Here is a 20,185-nt window from a genome sequence, read left to right on the forward strand (position 1 = left end):
GTATCATCTTCTTGGTATTATGAAATGGAAGTAATAAATAAAAATGAGAATAACTCATATCTATAGTAATGAATATACATAATCTCCTGAACATTACAGAAGAATGATGGTTCTGCGCTCATTGTCAGTTAGAGCATCCCTCAGCTGCTCAACGTATGCTGGCTACCAGCTGGGGATCGTCAGAACTGAAGAGTACTCCAGCCATATCTCTTCAGTGCACCCCAGATAAATCCTCTTTGTTGTACAGAAAGCCAGAGGTGCAGAGGCCAGTTACATCAGCTCTATGCTAGCCAAGGATTCTGCTATACCATGGTTGTCTGTATCTGCGTACAATGGACAGCTTTCTGGTGGCATAAACGAGCTGCACCATGGGCCAGGATATGGTCCTAAGGTTCGAGGTCACATCATATAACCAGATGGACTATAATGTAACCACAGTTTGTGAGGTTCTGGTTAACCAATCAAATTCCAGTTTGCTTCAGTACTTTAATGTTAAGTATGACAGAAACATTAAAGTAGCCTCTTAAAATCCATTTGAAACAACAAATATTGACATACTTAATGTTAATTGTTAATCATGGCAAAAAAAAAAGAAAAAGTCATAGCCCTGTCATGGAAAAAATGCAAAAGTAGTCATTTTAGTTAAATATGTTGTGGCACATGATAATTTAAGTTGTTTGTAATTATGTAATTATGAGAACTCTAATATCCTTTATTTTAAAATCAGAATATCTTAAAACCAACTAATAATACTAAATTGTTAGTTTAAAACCCATGCTCCATTGCAATGGACATATAGGATAAAACTTCAAGGAACAGTCTTGTTCAGTAGTGGGCTGGCAAGCCTGTTGGTGAAATCCTGAAGTCAAGAGAGTTTTGCCATTGACTTAAGTGGGGCCAAGACTTCAACCCGTGATTTTCTGTGAATCATACACACATGCACACACAAACACAGAATTGCCATGGAAGTCACGGCTCTCTAGACATACTGTTCTATAAACAGATTTCAGAATTAATATATTAATATTCTATATTCTGTATCTATCCTGTGCAATTTCTTTCAACATTGATTGCATGAACAGTAATACTGTAACATGCAGTTTCTTGATTTAGAAAATACTTTGTAGTTTGTTTTTCAGTGTAACGTAATTGACTGCTGACTCCAACCTCTTGACTCTAATGTTGCAGGTCATATTTTGGGCTAATAGTATCACAGGTATCAATAGCCCTCTTTACTCATAAATTAATACACTTTATAATTTGATAGCATGGTTAGCAGATTTGGTGGATAAAAGATAAGATATAGTTTGAACTTTCCTTTTGGCAGCCATGCAGATGTAGTTACCTAATTTTGCAAGTGATGCAACCAATATGTTTAAACTGTGTTAGCAAAATGGTTATCAAAACCAGTTTAGCTGGCTTCCAGTCTGGATAAGAATAGCATATTTACATGGCACTCGTTTTATGGAGAAAAAAACATCTGTACCTGATGGGAGAGAAAAAATAAATGAACTGGGCTGCAAATCGGATGAAATAAGATTAATAGAATACTGAACTAATACAGTAGAGTGATATTGAAGATATTGGATCTTGACTGGACCTTAAAAATAGACAGTGACACAATTAAGAAAAACAAAGACTAGTTAGGAAGAAAAAATGAATAGTGAGAAGTTGCTGTAAGGCACTGACAGAAAGAGGTGTACAGATGTATTGCTCCATTTCAGATCCAGGTTCTTTGGACATCTATGATAACTGATCTTTCATGGTCCACTACTTTTTGTTTTTTGATGTTAATCTTATGTAAAAGTAAACTAAAATGCCTGTGGGCTAATAGTTGTTTCCATTAATACCAGCTGTGTCCAAAAGAACTGTGTCACAAGTCAAGGCCTTACCTGGTGTGTACAGAGAGGGCCATTTGTCTTTATCCAAACCCTCTGACCTGATTTCAAGAAGCAACAAACAGGTGACCTGGATAGTTTTCAAGAGTCTATTTCTGCCATATATTAAATAAATAAAAAAAGATGAATGCTTGGTGACCACTTCTGCACCTTTTTTCATTTGTGAAACTCCCACACACAATAATTGCAGGACTATGCCATTATAACTTACCTCACAGAGACCAGAGGTAAGGCCTGAACTTCCTTCACCGAGGCTATGATATGATAATTACTGAACATTCCTAAAAAAATGCAAGAGAGAGAACTGAGAACAAGTGAAGAAGTGAAAACATCAGCTTGGTAGCATTCTTAGAAAGGGAAGAAAATAAGCTAAATCAGACTAGCTTCCAAGTTTATATTTAAACATTGCTGTTCACAAAATGGATGACTGGAAATGTTGTTCAGGATATTTTGTAGGGAGACATGTTTACCGTGCACCATGCTACTCCTTCTTTATGTCACTAGCTCTTGACTTAATGTTTTTTTTTCATTCTAGAGAGAGACCTTTTTGGAGCAGAACCATTTGACCCTTTTAGCTGTGGAGCAGGAGATTTCCCTCCAGACATTCAGTCCAAACTAGATGAGATGCAGGTAATTACTTATTTATCATTTCAATAAATGGTTTCCATTAGCATATGAACACTTACCTAATAAGGGTAAAGTATACATCATACAGCTGTCTTTCTGTTATATAGCCTGTTAAGGATTTGTTCTTTACTATACAAAGAAGAATGAACTTTGATCTTTGTGGAGGGATCCCACTGACCTTCAATCAGAGTTGAACATTTGACTCCCTGAGGCAATCTTGAATGTTCTCAGTGTCTTTAGAAGGAATGCATTTGGCACTTAAGTGTACTAATTATTGCTGGCTGAAAATTTTCTGACATCATTTGATATTTTCTGTCAGAAAATGATGTTTAGTTGAAATAAAAATGTTCTGCAAGACCATCCTGATTTTGACAAAATTCTAAGCGAAACTGGCAAGTTTCCAGTAGAAGCCTGCCTAGTTTTCTGCCAGCTTACCTGCCTGGCTCCTTGGCAGCCCAGGTTCCTCGGCAGCTGGAGGCTCCCAAGTAATGGGCAGCTCGGGGAGACTTGGAAATGTTTAGAAAAGGTTACAGCTAAACTTTGGAATTCCCCTTGATGGGAAATGTTGAAATTTCATTTATCATTCCGTTTTGTAACAACTATTTCATTTTGAAATTTATTGCGGACTGGGAATTCAAGTTTCTGACTAGCACTAGTACTAATATTTGCATAGAATAAGGTCAAAGCTAAAGTTAATAAGACAAGAGAAATATCACTCAGAGGTTCGGCATCAGGAAAACCTAGCTAGAACAGTTCTACTGTGGAATTTCCACAGCATTGTTTAAATAATTTCTCCAACAAAGGGGGTTGAATTTGATTGCATAATGCATGTGATATCGTCCTACAAAGAATGCTAGCATAAATCAATGGTTTAGGCCAAAAAAGACTCCTAAAAATGTTTATATTTCTTTATACTATTTCTAATATCTCTTTTATCTTCTTGTGCTTTCCTGGGTGTTTAGCGTCAGCGATGGTTGGTATATCGTATTTTAATATTAATATTAAATCAACTTGTTATAATTAAAATCCTAAAGAATGGGCATGCTGTATAATTGACATCTTTTATATTTTATGTCTGTAATTCAGGACCATTTTTATGCAAATGTTTTTGGGGGGCTTTGTTATTTTTAAGAGGGATTGGTTGGTTGGTGGTTTGGGGCAGGGAAGTTGTCTTTCAAGTCATAATTTATAGACTTTTCTCCCAATTGTTCATTTCCTTATTTAAATATGGTTGCTTTTTCCTTACGGACTTACACTGGTATTGTATAAGTTCACTTTCACATTTTCATCATCAGACCAATGCTAGTGAAAGTGTCTCTTCAGGCACATATTATTTATCAATCTATTCTACCCAAATGTATCTGGAGGGTGAGGATGTTTCTGTCTTGGCTGTTCGTGTTAATTTCACTTGCCTGATCTTTTGACACAATATGAGGCATCTTCCATGCTGGCATATGAAAATATAGGGCTGTTGAAAAACCTGTGGAATTTTTTTGCTTCCATTTCACACTTGAACTTCGGAGGCAAAATTGTTGACATTAAGCTTTTGTATTCTAAGATCTATATAATAAATTAGTTCTTGATTAAGATCAGTCAGTTGCTCGCCTATTTTTAAATGGAAAGAAATATGAAACAGTGCATGATAGGCAAGTTTGGCATCTTAGAAAAGTCATGGGTGGTTTCTTGGGCCCACAAGCCTATCTAAGAAGTCAGTGAAGATGTGAAAAGAATTAGGAAGAAGAAAAACATAAGCAGTTCCAGTTCCAAGAAACCTAGTGAGGCCAAATACCACATGTTCTGAGGAATATGGCAGTAATGGGGAATATGAGACAAAACTGAAGGCCTCATTTATTCTCTATAGTATACATGTATGTAGAGCCAGCATGTTGTACTCATTCACTTTGTAAAAATATAGATTTTCTGAGTTTCAATAAGTGTGTATTTGATCTAATAATACATAATACTGTTATTTATTGGTAGTCTGTCCAGGGAGACAATTTACATAGAATTCAGCAGTGAAGGCAAGATGACAACTTAGAACAGCTGATCATTCAAGAGAACATAAACCTACTGATATAAGTGGGGAATTTCTAAGTAATTTCCAGTAAACAGAGTTAGTATATCTTTATAGCAGGTACTGTTTGAGACAGACAAAGAGTGAAGGCATAACAAGAACATCAGTAAAACACAGGTGATAAAAAAGCACTAAGTAGCTGCTGCTTGTTATTACTGTCAGCATTGCCAAAAAAAGATGGGCTCAAATTAAATTCTCTGCACTTTTGGGTATCTTTCCAAATCCAACTTTAATTTTGGTCCATATTTCACAATTATGATCTTTCCACTGTCACTGTGAACCCGACCTTTTAGGAATGGTCAAAATCCAGACATGTGCTCAGACACATCTCTGGTAAACATTCTGTGACAGGATCCTCTGGGGGTATAGCCTGGGACTGTGGGACCAGCAGCAAACCCCCCTGGCACTGTGATCACTCAGCACAACAGCATGTGGAGCCTGATACCCAGCTAGATTGCATGAATGCTTCCAGATCCACTCATGAATCACCCAGAGAAAGGCACCAGAGCCAAATCCCCCCAGCTCCCAGCACCATACCAGAGGAATATACCATCTTGCACTGCTCAAGATGGGCAGTGAAGATTTATTAATTGGTTCACTACTTCAACAATGGAAAGTGGTTATAAAACCAGCCTTTGTCAAACCTGAGCAGATTTATCACGCACTTCAGACAAACTCACTGGTAAAGATAAACAGTTAAACAAATTTATTGACTATAAAAGATAGATTTTAAGTGATATTAAGTGATAGGCAAAAAGTCAGAGTTAGTTACCAAAAGAAATAAAATATAAGCATGCAGTCTAAACTCTCAATCCTATCAGACGGGGCAGCAGCTAGATTAAGCAGTTTTTCTCACCCCACTGGATATTGCAGTCCTTAATATACAGGTTTGTTCCTTAAACCTTGGCCAATCTCTTCTGTTGGAGTCTTGTCTTCTTCTCAGTGTCTTAGGTGCTTGCAGCATAGGTGAGGGCAGGAGAAGGGCCCAGCACATGGCCACTCTCTCTGTTTTATACCCTCAGTCCATGTGCTGGAAAACACAAGTCCAGGCATGTCTGGGTGCATTGCTGAGTCTCCAGGCAAAGTTGAGAAATTCCCTTGGTGTGGCCTCATGCAGGTGAGTCATTGCATAGTAGCTCCCTTGCTGGACAATGGTTGTTGATGGGTTGATTGATACCCCGATCTGGTGTTGGTTACTTTCCTTGCTGTTGCCTCTGGGGAGCTAATATTTGGCTGATTCCCCAATTTACAGCATGTTTTAGTGACCACCATACAACACAATTCTCATAACTTCATATGCATTAATGATACACATATATGGATAGAGAAATGACTTTCAGCAGATCATAACCTTTCCCCTGATACCTTACAAGGTATGCTTTTATATGTAAGATCATGATTATATGAAAATGAGGAATATGGGGTTTCCAGGACACTCCCCCAAGGTACAGAATGACACACATTCCCTCTGTTTTGCTGAAACATTTTCACCCCTCTGTGTTTTTACCATACTTCACACATAAATCAAATTAGTCTTTCCATATTCTCTAAGCTCCTGAATTTGAAGTTTCTTAAAGGATGTTACATGGATGGAAACTTTCCCATTTCACAAATTATAGCAGCAGCAGCTGTTATATATTCTAAAGTCTCACTTCAGTTGATCTTATACAGCTTTCAGAAGCTGTGGCCATTCTTCTTTCTCTTCCTAATGCAATAAGAGGCTTGACTTTATTTTTCCTGAAATCAATCACAGTTAGATAGAGATCATTATCTGCTCAAATACATGTAAATTTGCCATTGGATCATTGGGTCTGTGCTGCTTTAAGCCCAGTGGGTGCAGTCAGACTGACAATGAAAAACAACTCAACTAGATTAAAAAACAGAAAGTTCTACCATTTACCTGAGCTCAGGACTGTGCTGCATCTCTGCAGTGCTGGACATTGAATGACTGAAGAACGATTGGAATCACTAGTGTGTGTCCTTGCTAGAGCTGGTCAAGCATCTAGATTCCTCAGGTTTCCAAAGTGGATACAGGCCTGAGTATTTCCCCAAGACTGCCCTAGTTGGTTTGGTAACCTATCCTCTGCTCTCAACGTTGTAGATCAGGTGCCTGTACTCATATCGGTAAATCTGGCCATTGTGTGCAATACCAGTTGTCATGAGACGATGCTGATCTGCTCTGAAAGGGGGCGGCCTTTCAGTGGCTTTGAGCTACGTCTACACTGAAAACGCTACAGCAGCTGCTCTGTAGCTGCACGATCGTAGCATTTCAGCGTAGACACTTATTACAGCGACAGGAGAACCCCTCCCATCATTGTAGTAAATCTACCTCCTGAGAGAATTCTTCCATCAATCTAGCGTTCGCTTCTTTGGCATTTAGGTCAGCTTAACTGCATCACTCAGGGGTGTCAATTTTTCATATCCTTGAGCAACAATGGATCTAACTTTCTAGTGTAGACCAGCCCTGGGTTTTTACCTCTTAGAGACATCCCAGAAGATAGTTTGGGGCAATTGCTTTTCTGCATCAAGGATCTATCACATGGAGTTCTCCCTCTCTCCCTGCCTTTTGTATGTATAATTAGCCCTTAAGAGGCATAATCAAGAGGCCATGAGCTACAGTGTTTCCATTACGCTTTTTGCTCTCATCTCTGTTTCTGTTTCATCTGGCTGTGGCAGGGCTCCTGAATGAGTTACCCAATGTGTACTAGCTATTGGGGAATGGATGATGGTTAGCTGACTGAAATTGCGTCTGGACAAGATTGAAATGACAGTGGTTGGTTGAAGGAAGTGACTGAAAAATATGCTGTCCTTAACTGAGTGTGTTTATCCACCATTTGGTACTAAAGTTCACAAGCTGGTGGTCCTGTTTGATCCTCTTCTGCTGTTAAACAGTCATGTGGCCACCCTGGCCAGGACAGTGCTTTTTCTACTCTATGTCTCCTAGAAATTGAAACCATATGTTTGAATTTGGACATTGCTATTGTCATTCATGCTTTCATCACTTCAAATTACGCCACTAAAATATGCTGAATTTGGGGCTCTCATTAACTCAACTTGGAAATCGAAGGTAGTGCAGAATATGCAGTTTGCTTAATAAGGGGAGTTTCTTAGCATGATCCCAGCCACAGATCACAGCCTTCAATGTACCCATCCTTCCCCAAAGACTGGAGATGGGCATGGTTGTGTGCCCTTGAGATCAACAGATTTGAGCTATTTCAGACCCAATGGGGAGTGATTTCCAGGGTTATTGACACAATTACTGCTTGCACTTTAAAAATTCAGGAAGAAATTACAAAGTCATGGTGAACATGCTGTTTTATTGGGACAGCAGCATCTTCAGTAAAAAAAAAAAAATCCTGCCTGTTTGCAGAAGCTAAAGTACATATATATAATGATACAAATAATATATTTCAATGTGTTGTGCTTGTACGTGATTCCCTTTCAATGAAAAAATGTTGTGTATTACAGATATCAAATACTATTTTATGTACAACAAATATTATGAAAAATATGTTATTGACTGCCCATAACATATTTAATATCATTATTTTAAAAAGAATATTCTGACTTCTAAAATAATCCTGCTTTTCAAAAATAATGAAACAAAACATAAATGCTCATCCATTTTTCTCCAGCCCTGGCATTTCAACTGACATCATTATTATTACAGCTGAAAGTGTTGGTCTTTGAGAGTGAAAGGTGAAGGGAGATATACACACTGCAATCTGGGTTTCATAATAAATATACAGCACCTTACCTGTATAATTTCTTAAAACCTGTGAATATGAATTGTGTGCCTGAAAGCCTGCACAAAGCTTTGATTGTTCTGAGTTAACTGTGAGAGCTACAGATAAGAGAAATTATTAAAGTAAAAGTAGCCCATGGCTTTATAAATCATCTCACCTCCATAGATGCACACAAAGGGCACTCTCATCACCCAGATCATCCCCTTTCCTTGCAAAAGGGAGTTCATCTGACTTCACAGCACAGTTAACACCCCTTCTCCTGTTACCTAGACTCTACAGAGGATAACGGAAGTCAGCAAGCGAGGGGGGTACCTGTTGTTTTCCCCTCTTCCCCCATGAAGCTTAGACAGAAGAAATATCATAGCCAAGCTGGTGTGAACTATAGAACCTTAAAAAGCTGTTGGCCAAACTTATAAGCAGGTTTAAAAAAGAAAAACAAATTTATGAATCTAAGATCACATTCAAAAGCATGATATGCCCATGGAAACTTCTAAAGGCTAGTGCTGTGCTTGACAGATTGGATCTGCAGATTACAAAAAAAAAAAAACAAAAAATATGTTTAAACACCAAACAAAGAGTTGTCAGATTAAATTCAGCCCACTTTTGAGAGAAGAGAACTCTTGAAAGAAGCTGAAAAATGTCAGTCTAAATTTTTATACACTTCTGAGGGCTCCTCTTCTTCAAAAGTAAAATGGGAGAGATTTCAAGCAATCCATGGGCTGTTTGACATTTATGTGACACTCGTCACGTTAATCAATTAGTTTAATTGACACCAGTGGAATTACTTATGTGAATAAGGCAGACAGGATGTGATTTAAGGAGGAAGGAATGTACTTTCTTTACAAATCTGCTGTAAATTTTTAAAAAATGTAAAATATTATAAAAATATGTGAATAATACGTAAAGCTAATCGTCAATATTTGTGTGGGGAAGATGCTTTAAACTAGACAGACATAAGCACCTTTTTAGTTAATGCAAATAATAGTTTTTGCATTTTAAATAAAGAGAAAAAATGTTAAATTTTCCTTTTTTCATTGGTATCAACATCTTGTTACTTTTAGGAAAATACTGATTCATATTTTTGCCAAAATGTATAAAAATGAACAATCTGAAAAAGGTAATAATTTGTGAAATATAATCATCATTCCAAACTGTAGTTCATTTAAGTCAGGAACTAAGTGGATTGAAGTTTTATGCCATTCTACTACTTTTATTTGTGCCATTGTCAGCCAGATTTTAGGCCAAGTCCTGATGTCCTTACTGAGTTTTACTCCATGCTTTCAATGGGAATTTGGTAAGTAAGGAGAGCAGGATTTGACGTTGGTGTTGATAGAATGCTTTTGATAAGGGTAACAGTCCTATCTAAACATATCTTCCAAATGGTGCATTCTTGATAAGGACAACTGTTTACAGAAACCTATTTAAGAATCATAGAAATGTAGGGCTAGAAGGGATCTTGAGAGGTCATTTAGTTCAGCCGCTGGGCAGAGTCAGGACCAAGTAAACCTTACCATCCCTGACAAGTGTTGGTTCAACTTGTTCTTAAAAACTTCCACTGGTGGAGATTCAACAACCTCCTTCGGAAGCCTATTTCAGAGTTTAACTGACACTTGTCATTAGAAAGATTTTCCAAATATATAAACTAAATCTCCCTTGCTGAGATTAAACCCATTATTTCTTATCCTATCTTCAGTGGACATGGAGACCAATTGATCACCATCTTCTTTATAACAGCCCTTAACATATTTGAAGACTGTTATCAGATGCCCCCTCAGTTTTCTTTTTTCAAGACTAAACATGCCCAGTCTTTTTACCCTTTGCTTATAGGTCATATTTTCTAATCCTGTTACATTTTTTGCTGCTCTCCTCTGGACTCTTTCCAATTTGTCCAGATCTTTCCTGAAGTGTGGTGACCAGAATTGGACACAGTACTCTGAGGCCTCCCCAATGCTGAATGGAGCAGGACAGTTACTTCCTGTGTTTGTCATAGATTCCAAGGCCAGAAAGGGCCACTATGATAATCTGTTGAGTCCGATGATTTTTAAGTCTATTCATGTTAACACTGTAGTTCCTGGCATTATAATAATATTTTATCTTGCCTTTTTTGGAAATCCTTATTATTCAAGAAAGCTGGTTTTTATGTATGGTATTAGTTAAGTATCTGGCAGATAAACCAGCACTTTCCTTTAATCCTGAAGTTTGCTAATTACAATCATAAAGGACAAAAGACATATTAATAAAACTCTGATACAATATGGTACATGAATTCTTTGAATGGATCAAACTTTGACTATGTAATTTATCCCATTCTCTTTGCCATTCATATTATAGACATATGAACATTGAGTTATTTTTGTTTGCTTTGTAAATTTAGAATATTGGAGAAAGTTTAGAAAGGACTGAAGGCCTAAACTTTGTGATGGAAAGGGTAGAGCCAGGTCACAGAGGGACACACAAAGGAGACGGTTGGAAACAAAAACAAAATAGATTTGTCAGGCAAGAAATAGGCTAGAAATATGTAAAAGGCAAAACATGCTGCACACAACAGGTGATAAGTAACAAAACATCAGTTTGGACTAAAAAGACAGGAATAAGTGAAAACAGATGCTCTGTTTCTGATGACCAATAAGAGTTGGGAGATTGGAGCCCAAAAACAAAGCTTGAAAAGAGGAGGGTCCTGCACTGTCAGCACAGTCTCCAAAATCTCCCTAAAGTGCTTTTCAAAAATGGAGGGCCTGGCTCATTCCTTCCCCACCTACAGCAGGGATCACACTGGCCTGAGGCACCTGAAAGCACTACTCCCCTGTGCTATGTGCCATTTTTCACAATGTGCAGTGACGAGGACAGGACACCCTGCAAATACACAGGTTTCAGTGTGTCTCCTCAGGTACCATTTTTGTCATGGCCCTAGCTGGAGTTTAAAGCTGTCCTCCATGGCAGATGAATCTCTGTGGTCCCTCTGCTGGTGTACCTGCACCAATGAGCACTGGAGAGCATGCAGATTTTCCCCTCTGCGACATCAGGAATGAGTCAGTTCTTTGTATGTTTTAAGAGCTCAGGAAAGGTTTCATACATATTTAACTGAGGGTTTTAAATGTTAGCAGAGCAAATTTAGGTCTTAATTCTATAAGCTTTACTTATGTAAGTAGTCCTTACTCATCAGAGTGCTCCCCTTGAAGTCATGAAGAGTATGTGTTGTACCAACACTGGTAATAATGTGTGCAAGGTCAGGGCATTATCCTTTGTGTAAGTGGGCACAACTCCATTCATTGCATTTAACTGAGACGTGCCCACTTACACCAGGTTTGTGTTTGGCCTCTGTCACCATGACTCTGTGGGTCACAACTGAGAATAACAAATTCAGGACAAACTGCTGAGAAATAGGGCAGACACACCTCAAAACTGCTGGTTATTCTCCCACCAGACCAGCAACAAAATAAACTTCTGTTTCACCACACTGGCTAACAAGAAGTCACAAAAACAGTCTCCTTAGGGATTCCAGCACTAGACTTAATGATGAGTGGTTATTTAAAACGAGTTTAATCAACCAAAGGGTTCTTCTGATCCCAAACAACCAGCCACATACCCAGGCCAATATATAACTCAGATTTTACCCCAAAATCATGCTGCTGCCAATTCTTTAGTATCTAATATTTAAAGACAGGTTTCAGAGTAACAGCCGTGTTAGTCTGTATTCGCAAAAAGAAAAGGAGTACTTGTGGCACCTTAGAGACTAATCAATTTATTTAGGCATAAGCTTTCGTGAGCTACAGCTTACTTCATCGGATGCATACTGTGAAAAGTACAGAAAATCTTTTTATATACACAAACCATGAAAAAATGGGTGTTTACCACTACAAACACATTGTAAGGAGAGTGATCACTTTAGATAAGCTATTACCAGCAGGAAAGTGGGGTGGGGGAGAGAAAACCTTTTGTAGTGGTAAACACCCATTTTTTCATGGTTTGTGTGTATAAAAGATCTTCTGTACTTTCCACAGTATGCATCTGATGAAGTGAGCTCTAGCTCACGAAAGCTTTTGCTTAAATAAATTGGTTAGTCTCTAAGGTGCCACAAGTACTCCTTAATATCTAAAGGTTTGTTTATAAAAAGGAAGGAAGAAAGTTGAGAGTTAAAAGTGGTTAAAAGAATCAAATATGTACAATAATTGCAAGGTTCTTGGATCAGGCTTGTAGCAGTGATGGAATAAACTGTTAACTAGTTAAGTCTCTGGTTGCTCCCAAATCATTGCAAGGTCCTCAGCCCCTTGGTTAGAATGCTCCCATTAGTATAAGTTCATCGTCCAGACGTTTGAGCAGGAAAGAGTCCAACTGGGAATGTTTTCAGGGCCTTTTATGTGGATGGAAACCCATTGTTCTAGTCTGGAAAATCACAGGTAACAAGATGCAGTTTGGAGTCACATGGGCAAGTCACATGTCCATGCATGCTTTGCTTAGTCATAGCAGAGGCCATTATCTACACTATCCTTAGAAGGTTTACATGAAAGACCCTCATTGTGGATAGGCGTCTTCCATGGTCCATTGTGAGTTAAGTGTTCTTTGATGGGCCATTCAACTTGAATAGTCCCTTCACAATGTGCTGACTAAATACCTTGTGGATGTTACCACAGAAGCAAACACTTGAAATACAGGTACATAGTTAATATTCATAACTTCAGATACAAACATGATACATCTGTACAAATAAGATAATAATATTCAGTAAACCATAACTTTTTCATAGACACCTTACATGTCACATTTTGTACAAGAGTTGATGCAATTATATAACAGTGGTAACAACAATGATCTACATGGTCATATTTTAATCATATAACATCACAGCCTCTAACTGGATTATTGTGTTTGCTTAGAACAATTCTTCTGTGTTTAAGGCTTTTGTGCTTTCATTCTGCATTGCCAGCTCTTGTGAAATCCATAAAAAAAATGGGGCAAATTCACCAACATGCTCTGGCTACTTTATGCCACCCAGGCAATGCAACACAGTCACGTACCCAGGCTGGTTCAACCAGGTCTACAACTGCTTAGTCTTGCTGAGCCATAATAGTGATTCTGGCCTGATCTTGGTAGAAATTGCTGTTAGAACAATCTTTTGCTTGGAAAATCTCAGACCACATTATAATTAAACCCCTTGAGCTTTATTTTATTTCTCTCAATATTATTTTCCAGCCATTAATAATCCCAAATGGGATTATTAAATATTTTGACATTTTAAATTCTAGCATGTGACTTGAATTTTTTCATGAGTTGAGGCTAGCTGAATCTGTGATTTTCCTTTTATCTTTAAAAGGTATCTTTTTGATGTACAACACATGCATGCTATTTATTCATGACAACCTAATGAGAGTTACAAGTGTACATAAATAGGAGACTATATCTTCAGAGTTTGAGTTTATATCTAACCACAGTAAGGGTGACTTCAAAATGATTATTTTGTCTTAGATGCTTTATAAAAACACATACTGTTTACTTCATACCGCATCAGCAACATTTCCCAAGTACATCCTACTATCAGGAAAAACCTGAAATGAGCATTACAGCAGGAGCTACTGTGGTTAAAATTATCTTGGCCTTTCTATTCGACATTGGTAAGGCCTCATCTGGAGTACTGTGTACAGTTTTGGGCCCCACACTACAAGAAGGATGTGGATAAATTGGAGAGAGTCCAGCGAAGGGCAACAAAAATGATTAGGGATCTAGAACACATGACTTATGAGGAGAGGCTGAGGGAGCTGGGATTGTTTAGCCTGCAGAAGAGAAGAATGAGGGGGGATTTGATAGCTGCTTTCAACTACCTGAAAGGGGGTTCCAAAGAGGATGGCTCTAGACTGTTCTCAATGGTAGCAGATGACAGAACGAGGAGTAATGGTCTCAAGTTGCAGTGGGGGAGGTTTAGATTGGATATTAGGAAAAACTTTTTCACTAAGAGGGTGGTGAAACACTGGAATGCGTTACCTAGGGAGGTGGTAGAATCTCCTTCCTTAGAGGTTTTTAAGGTCAGGCTTGACAAAGCCCTGGCTGGGATGATTTAACTGGGAATTGGTCCTGCTTCAAGCAGGGGGTTGGACTAGATGACCTTCTGGGGTCCCTTCCAACCCTGATATTCTATGATTCTATGATTCATTCAGCCCCCTACTTTTCTTCCAATTGCTCGTAAATGCAATATTTTCACTTATCAAAATGAAATTTTCCAGGCTTCGTCTCTGCTCAAAAGTGATGTTTCTTTTAAAGTTCAAGCCAAAGTAGTTCAGCATTTTTTAAGATGAGGAGAGTGGGGAAAGACAACAAAAACACTTTCTCCATCATAAAAACAAAATGCTTTGGGTCAGATTCCTGCCCTTACTTACATGGAGTAGTATCTTACTTCACAAGTAGTCCTGCTAGAGTAAATGGGATTACTGATGGTGTAAAGTACTTCTCAATGAAAGGGTGGCAGAATCTGGCCTTTAATTTGTTTTTAAACACTTCTACCATGAACACAGAAGGAGAAAGCTGAAATTTGACATGAAAATAAAGAATAGTCTTGAGAACCATCTTTGAATTTTCTAATAGCAATCAGTTTTGATTTGACCAAATTATGTGATGATTTGATGATTTAACTGGGAATTGGTCCTGCTTCGAGCAGGGGGTTGGACTAGATGACCTTCTGGGGTCCCTTCCAACCCTAACCTTCTATGATTCTATGTGCCTTTAAAATGTATTCCTTGAACATGCACATTGAATCCGGTATGATTGTTTTCACTTTTTAGCAATGCGCTTTGAGTGAAGGTAGGCTGTGCAGCACTTGCACGGTTGATTTAGCTGCACAGTGTTTGTTAAAGGTAACAGACCCAGGTGAAAGAGAATGTTAGAGTTCCATGGTTCCACACTGAGAAGTGAGGAAACAATAAAGTTAAGGTTGCTTATGTAACTTTAATGCTGACTGCTTGTGTGTATGGATTTTGCCACAACCTAGTGGTATGATCATATGCTGTTTCTCAAAAACAATATGATAACGGTATAGTTGTTGCTACAAATTTAGATACACAGGTGTAACATCTTTGAACATTTTATTCGTTCTCGTACACTGACACTGTTTTAATTGTTATAACAGTCCAGTATATATTAACTTAGACTTTTTATACGTTGAGGTCTCCTCTGTATAAGCTATGTCATATAAGAATCGTGCCTGGATTTTATGTGTGAAGAGCGAAGGAGGTGGCATAAGAAGCGTTCTTTACTGTTGTGTGATCCATATGGGATCTAGCACGTTTTGCAGCCTCTCTGTTAAATGGAGAAAAGGGGCTGTTATATCCCTATTTCTTTTGAGTTGGGGAGGTCTCCACCTCCCCATACATCTCCAGCCTGTAGTGTTGGTGAACCATGTGGAGATAGGTAGTTCCCCGAGTAAGTTTGTTGAAACAGAATGTTTTCTAGTGCTTCACCAGTGTCCTGAAGCATTCAGGGTAGTTTTGTTTTGTTTTTCAACCAGGAGGTCAACATTTCTTAGATCCAATTCAGGGGATGAGGCAGCTAACCTAGCTACGCACTCCTGGAAGTTGCAGTAACTGAAAGTGATAATCTCCCAGCAATATCCCTATTAAAATTGTAATAAGGAGTTTAATATATTGTGGGATTTACCATCCCTGGAGAAATATAGCAGTATTAGTAAGGATTCACATGGTGAATTTTTTGAAAAATTGTATCAGTTTAGTAAACACATGTAAAATACTAAAAATGCCATTATATGCCATTAAATCTTCAGAAGTTTTTCACATTAGTATAGCTACAAACCATTCTTTCATTCTTTTACCACTTGATATTATTCATTTTGTGTTTTAGGTGCATATTGTGTATTTGCACTCTGTTTCATGTAGTATTTTCAGACATTTATGTATTTGTACTACATTTTTTTCTTCTGCACCTACCCTGATTAAAAGGAACTTATTAAAACTCAGCCTTGGAATATGACCATTTTTTAAAAACGTGCATGATTCACTATGTGATGTTCTTTTTAAATTCAATTTGCATTTTTGCACAAAGCCAAAAGATTCTGACTTTCTGGCACTGAAATCTTGCATCCTTGGGACCTGTTCCTGCAAAATTGCTTAACTTGACTCACATGAATAGTGCCACTGGAGCCTATGAGGACTACTACTTATATGCCTACAGATAAGCGTGCATTCAGGAGTTTGCAGGATTGGGGTTTATATATATGGAAAAAGACTATCTTTGTATTAACTATATCTGATTTTTTTTTACAGGAGGGGTTCAAAATGGGACTAACTCTTGAAGGCACAGTATTTTGTCTGGACCCGCTAGACAGCAGGTGCTGATGCCAAGACCAGAAGTTGGAAATTCTTATATGATCCTTTATTTTTAATTCAGAACAAGTATTATAGATGTTATTCATGTGCCAAAAATTATATTTTTAAACATGTTAACTCTTGTGAAGTTTGCTTCTGTAAAACTCCAAATTAGGTTCAATATTTCCCTGTACAAATGTAAAAAATCACACTTGTATATGAAATATGAATTAAATTACACTGTTGTATTTCTCGCTCTCATACTTGGACAGACATTTGCAATACCTAATGAGTATTCACTTTAAGCTGGGAAAGTCCTTTAATGAACTCATAGATACCTTTCTGTTAGAAGACAATATAATTTTTGCATAATATTTGTCTGGTGACATTTTAAAACTAATCACCTCAAGCCACTATTTAATTTCAGGTCAATAGGATGAGTATTGTACAGTAAAAATTTTAAATACCAATTAAGGAAGTAAAACATACTGAAAATTAGTATGTACATAACAATTAAATCTGGATGCCATGTAATTAATTCGAGTTAACTGTACACAATCACTATACTATATGAATAATGTTATTGTTAGTCTATTACAGCTGTAATATTTTAGGCCTTTAATTCACATTTTAAAAAGTAAATAGAACAGATTAATTGTCAATATGCTAGCTAATGTTTGATAAGTGCATTAGGGAGGTATAGTATACATGTTACAGTTATTTTGTAAAATGGACAAACTTAATGCTATGCATTTCTGGTTTGATGTTTTACAGCTAAGCTAGTTGCACATATTGTATCATGTTTGGAATTTGGAATTCATTACATGACAGCTATATTTAATGTTCTGAACCCTAACACCTTCATCCTAAAGAACATGTGGTAACCCCACTGCATTCACTGGGGCTACTCGTGTGTAAAAGTACTCGCATGCCAATGTGTTTGCGGGGATGGGGCCTTCACATGTTGAGAAACAGTGTAGTGTTACTGTTAAATGTCATGCTGCAGCTCTACAGCTTACAGCAACAACTCAGTAATGAAACCTTAAATACCCATAAATAGGTCACACAAAGAGCTAGATATTAAAAATATTTAAAGAAAGTAAGATTCTTGCATGGTGATGAATAATCACACACAGAAAATATTGCTGCTAGGTGTTGGTATGTTGTTGACTTGTCTATGCATACTTTTCATTACCCTTTAACATAAACAATAAGTGAACATTTGATTTGTGAATGTTTGCATTCAGCCACGGATTTGTTCCTTAATGTTTATACTTTGCCATGATTTTGTTCAGTATGTACAAATCATGCCCAAATTTTATGCTAAGGATATTCCCTTCCATCCATAAAACCCTCATTAACCCCACCCTTTAACAACACACATAAGTAGAAAAAGAACTTTCAGGGGATTTTTAGTAGGGTTGGTTGGGGTCTTTTTTCCCTCAGAAAGACTCACTTTTTTGGTACATTATGGTTCATGAAACGTTCCTTTGAGCTTATTGTCGTAAGGTTTACACACACAAAAAAATGCATTTATGCAATATTACATTTAAGCATATATGCTTAGGCCCCAGTTCAGCCAAGTACTTAAGCACATATGTCATGTTAAGTATAAGCGTAGTCCCATTAGCATCAGTGGAGGCTACTCATTTGCTTGAAGTTAGGCATGTGCTTAAGTAACTTGCTGAACTGGGATCTTAATGTTCTACTTTAGGTAAGTCTTCCTCTCTGATTCTTTGCTCAACATTCATATACATATACACACACGCACCCACTCACACATATGTATAATCACTAACAAATACAGTAGTATATGTTTCATAAGCAAAAGTCTTTAGAATTTTGTTTGTCTTATAGTATTTTGGAATTTGTATAATGAGGATGTTTAGTAGCCATATCAATGGCTTTTTTTAACAAATAGAATTTGTATTTTTATCGTACTTTAAAAAGCTTTACGTAATAAGCATATATTTAGTGGCCATTTACTATCAATGGTAACACAATACTAAGATATTTGCACATTTTAAGAAACCTTTTTCTTTACTGATTTTTATGGCAATTGACTCTGCAAACGGCATGATTAAATATTATATAAATTGATCAGTACAAAAATACTTAAATCAATGCAACAGTGCATTTTTAATGAAAATGGTTAGTGATCTGGTTCAAAATTGTATTTCTATGTAATCTCAATTGTCTGTTTAATTTTGCCTAAAATAAATGTTTTTAAATAAATTGCATTGTAGAACATACTATTAATTCAGTAAAATACACAGAACTCAGTGGTGGGAAAGGCACATGAACACCATCTCAATGAGCCAAGAATTGCGTGGCAAGGGACCCAGTACTTGAAAGTCTTACACATGTGCTTAGCTTTACACATTGTGGCAGATCCTCGGCAGGTGTAAATTGTTGTAAGGTTACTCTTACTTACTGGAATTTGACCTCTTCTTCATGGGTGAGAGAAAGTTTCCAATAATAAGAGATGTCTCATGTCCCATACATCCTGATATTTCATACAGGTAAGTAGAAATATGCTCTGCTCCCCCAAATCACACGTCTTGTTTTCATTCTTTGCCTGTCACCCAAAAATACGAATAAAGGTAGGGGGACTGATCCTTATCTTGTTTAAATTGCCATAGTGCCTGTAATGGGGTGGTTACCCCGCTCCTGAAATAAGAGGAGAGAGAACAGCTGGGGAAAACTGACTGAGTAGCTGACCACAGGTGTAGCTAGCTTAATCAGGGTCCAGCTAGCCCTGTTAAGAGGGCTGTGAGGGAGGAACTGGGAAAAGAGTCTCACTCTAGCCCTGGAGTGAGAAGGGCTAGCTGCCTGGGAGCAAGGTACCTGAAGTGGAGCAGTGCTGGGGAAGGGCAAAGGGAGCTGGGGAGCTCCAGCCTGATAAACCCCCAGGCTGCAGGCCTTGGTGAAGACCTACGAAAGGTACTGGGGCTGCAGAGGGGCAGCATGGGGATAGGCAAAGACGGCAGGTCCTATACCCCCTTGCCAATGATGAGTGGCCTTTACAGACTGCAGTCTGCCCCAGTGAAAGGGGGCTAGATGATTACTGGCAGTAGTCACGGAGGTAAGGTGAGTGTAGAGGGTTGGGGGTTCCCCAGGGAGGGAAGACCCAGAGTACTTCTGGGGCAGAACCCCAAGGTAAAGAGCACTGGGGTCTGGGAGGAACAGGGGGGCCAGCAGCAGGCGAGACACTGGCCAGTAAGAGGTGTTCCATACACTGGAGAGCTAATTTCCAAGATGAGCAGCAGGGAGATGCTGCACCGGTGAGTCTTTGCTTTGCTACAGTGCCATTGACTTCACTGTAGCTATGACCCATCAAGTCAATGAAGTACTTGACTGGCTTGCTGCTGCTGCAGGTGGTAAAGCTGGTCATGAAGAGAGGACACTAGTCACTCAAGCTGTCATTCTGATGAGCACTGTCATTTCGTGAGTACTAACTGATCAAAAATAATCTAACCTTTTTTTAATTTTCATAAAACATTACTGGGCACTTTGATTCTTTACTGGAATTAT

At 38.0% G+C, this 20,185-nt stretch overlaps 1 protein-coding gene across 2 annotated transcripts in view; it reads left to right on the forward strand.

The window, feature by feature from the left end:
* Positions 1-18,848, forward strand: part of GULP1 (GULP PTB domain containing engulfment adaptor 1) — a 141,733-nt gene extending 122,885 nt beyond the window's left edge. For both annotated transcript variants that reach the window (XM_073306130.1, XM_073306131.1), the window contains 2 exons: positions 2,434-2,528; positions 16,610-18,848. In XM_073306130.1, the coding sequence (XP_073162231.1) occupies positions 2,434-2,528; positions 16,610-16,681 (167 nt within the window). In that variant the 3' untranslated portion in view covers positions 16,682-18,848. The remainder of the gene's footprint in view (positions 1-2,433; positions 2,529-16,609) is intronic.
* The last annotated feature ends 1,337 nt before the right edge of the window (positions 18,849-20,185 follow it).

Source organism: Lepidochelys kempii, chromosome 11 (assembly GCF_965140265.1).
Source record: "Lepidochelys kempii isolate rLepKem1 chromosome 11, rLepKem1.hap2, whole genome shotgun sequence".
In the NCBI taxonomy this organism is placed as follows: Eukaryota; Metazoa; Chordata; order Testudines; family Cheloniidae; genus Lepidochelys; species Lepidochelys kempii.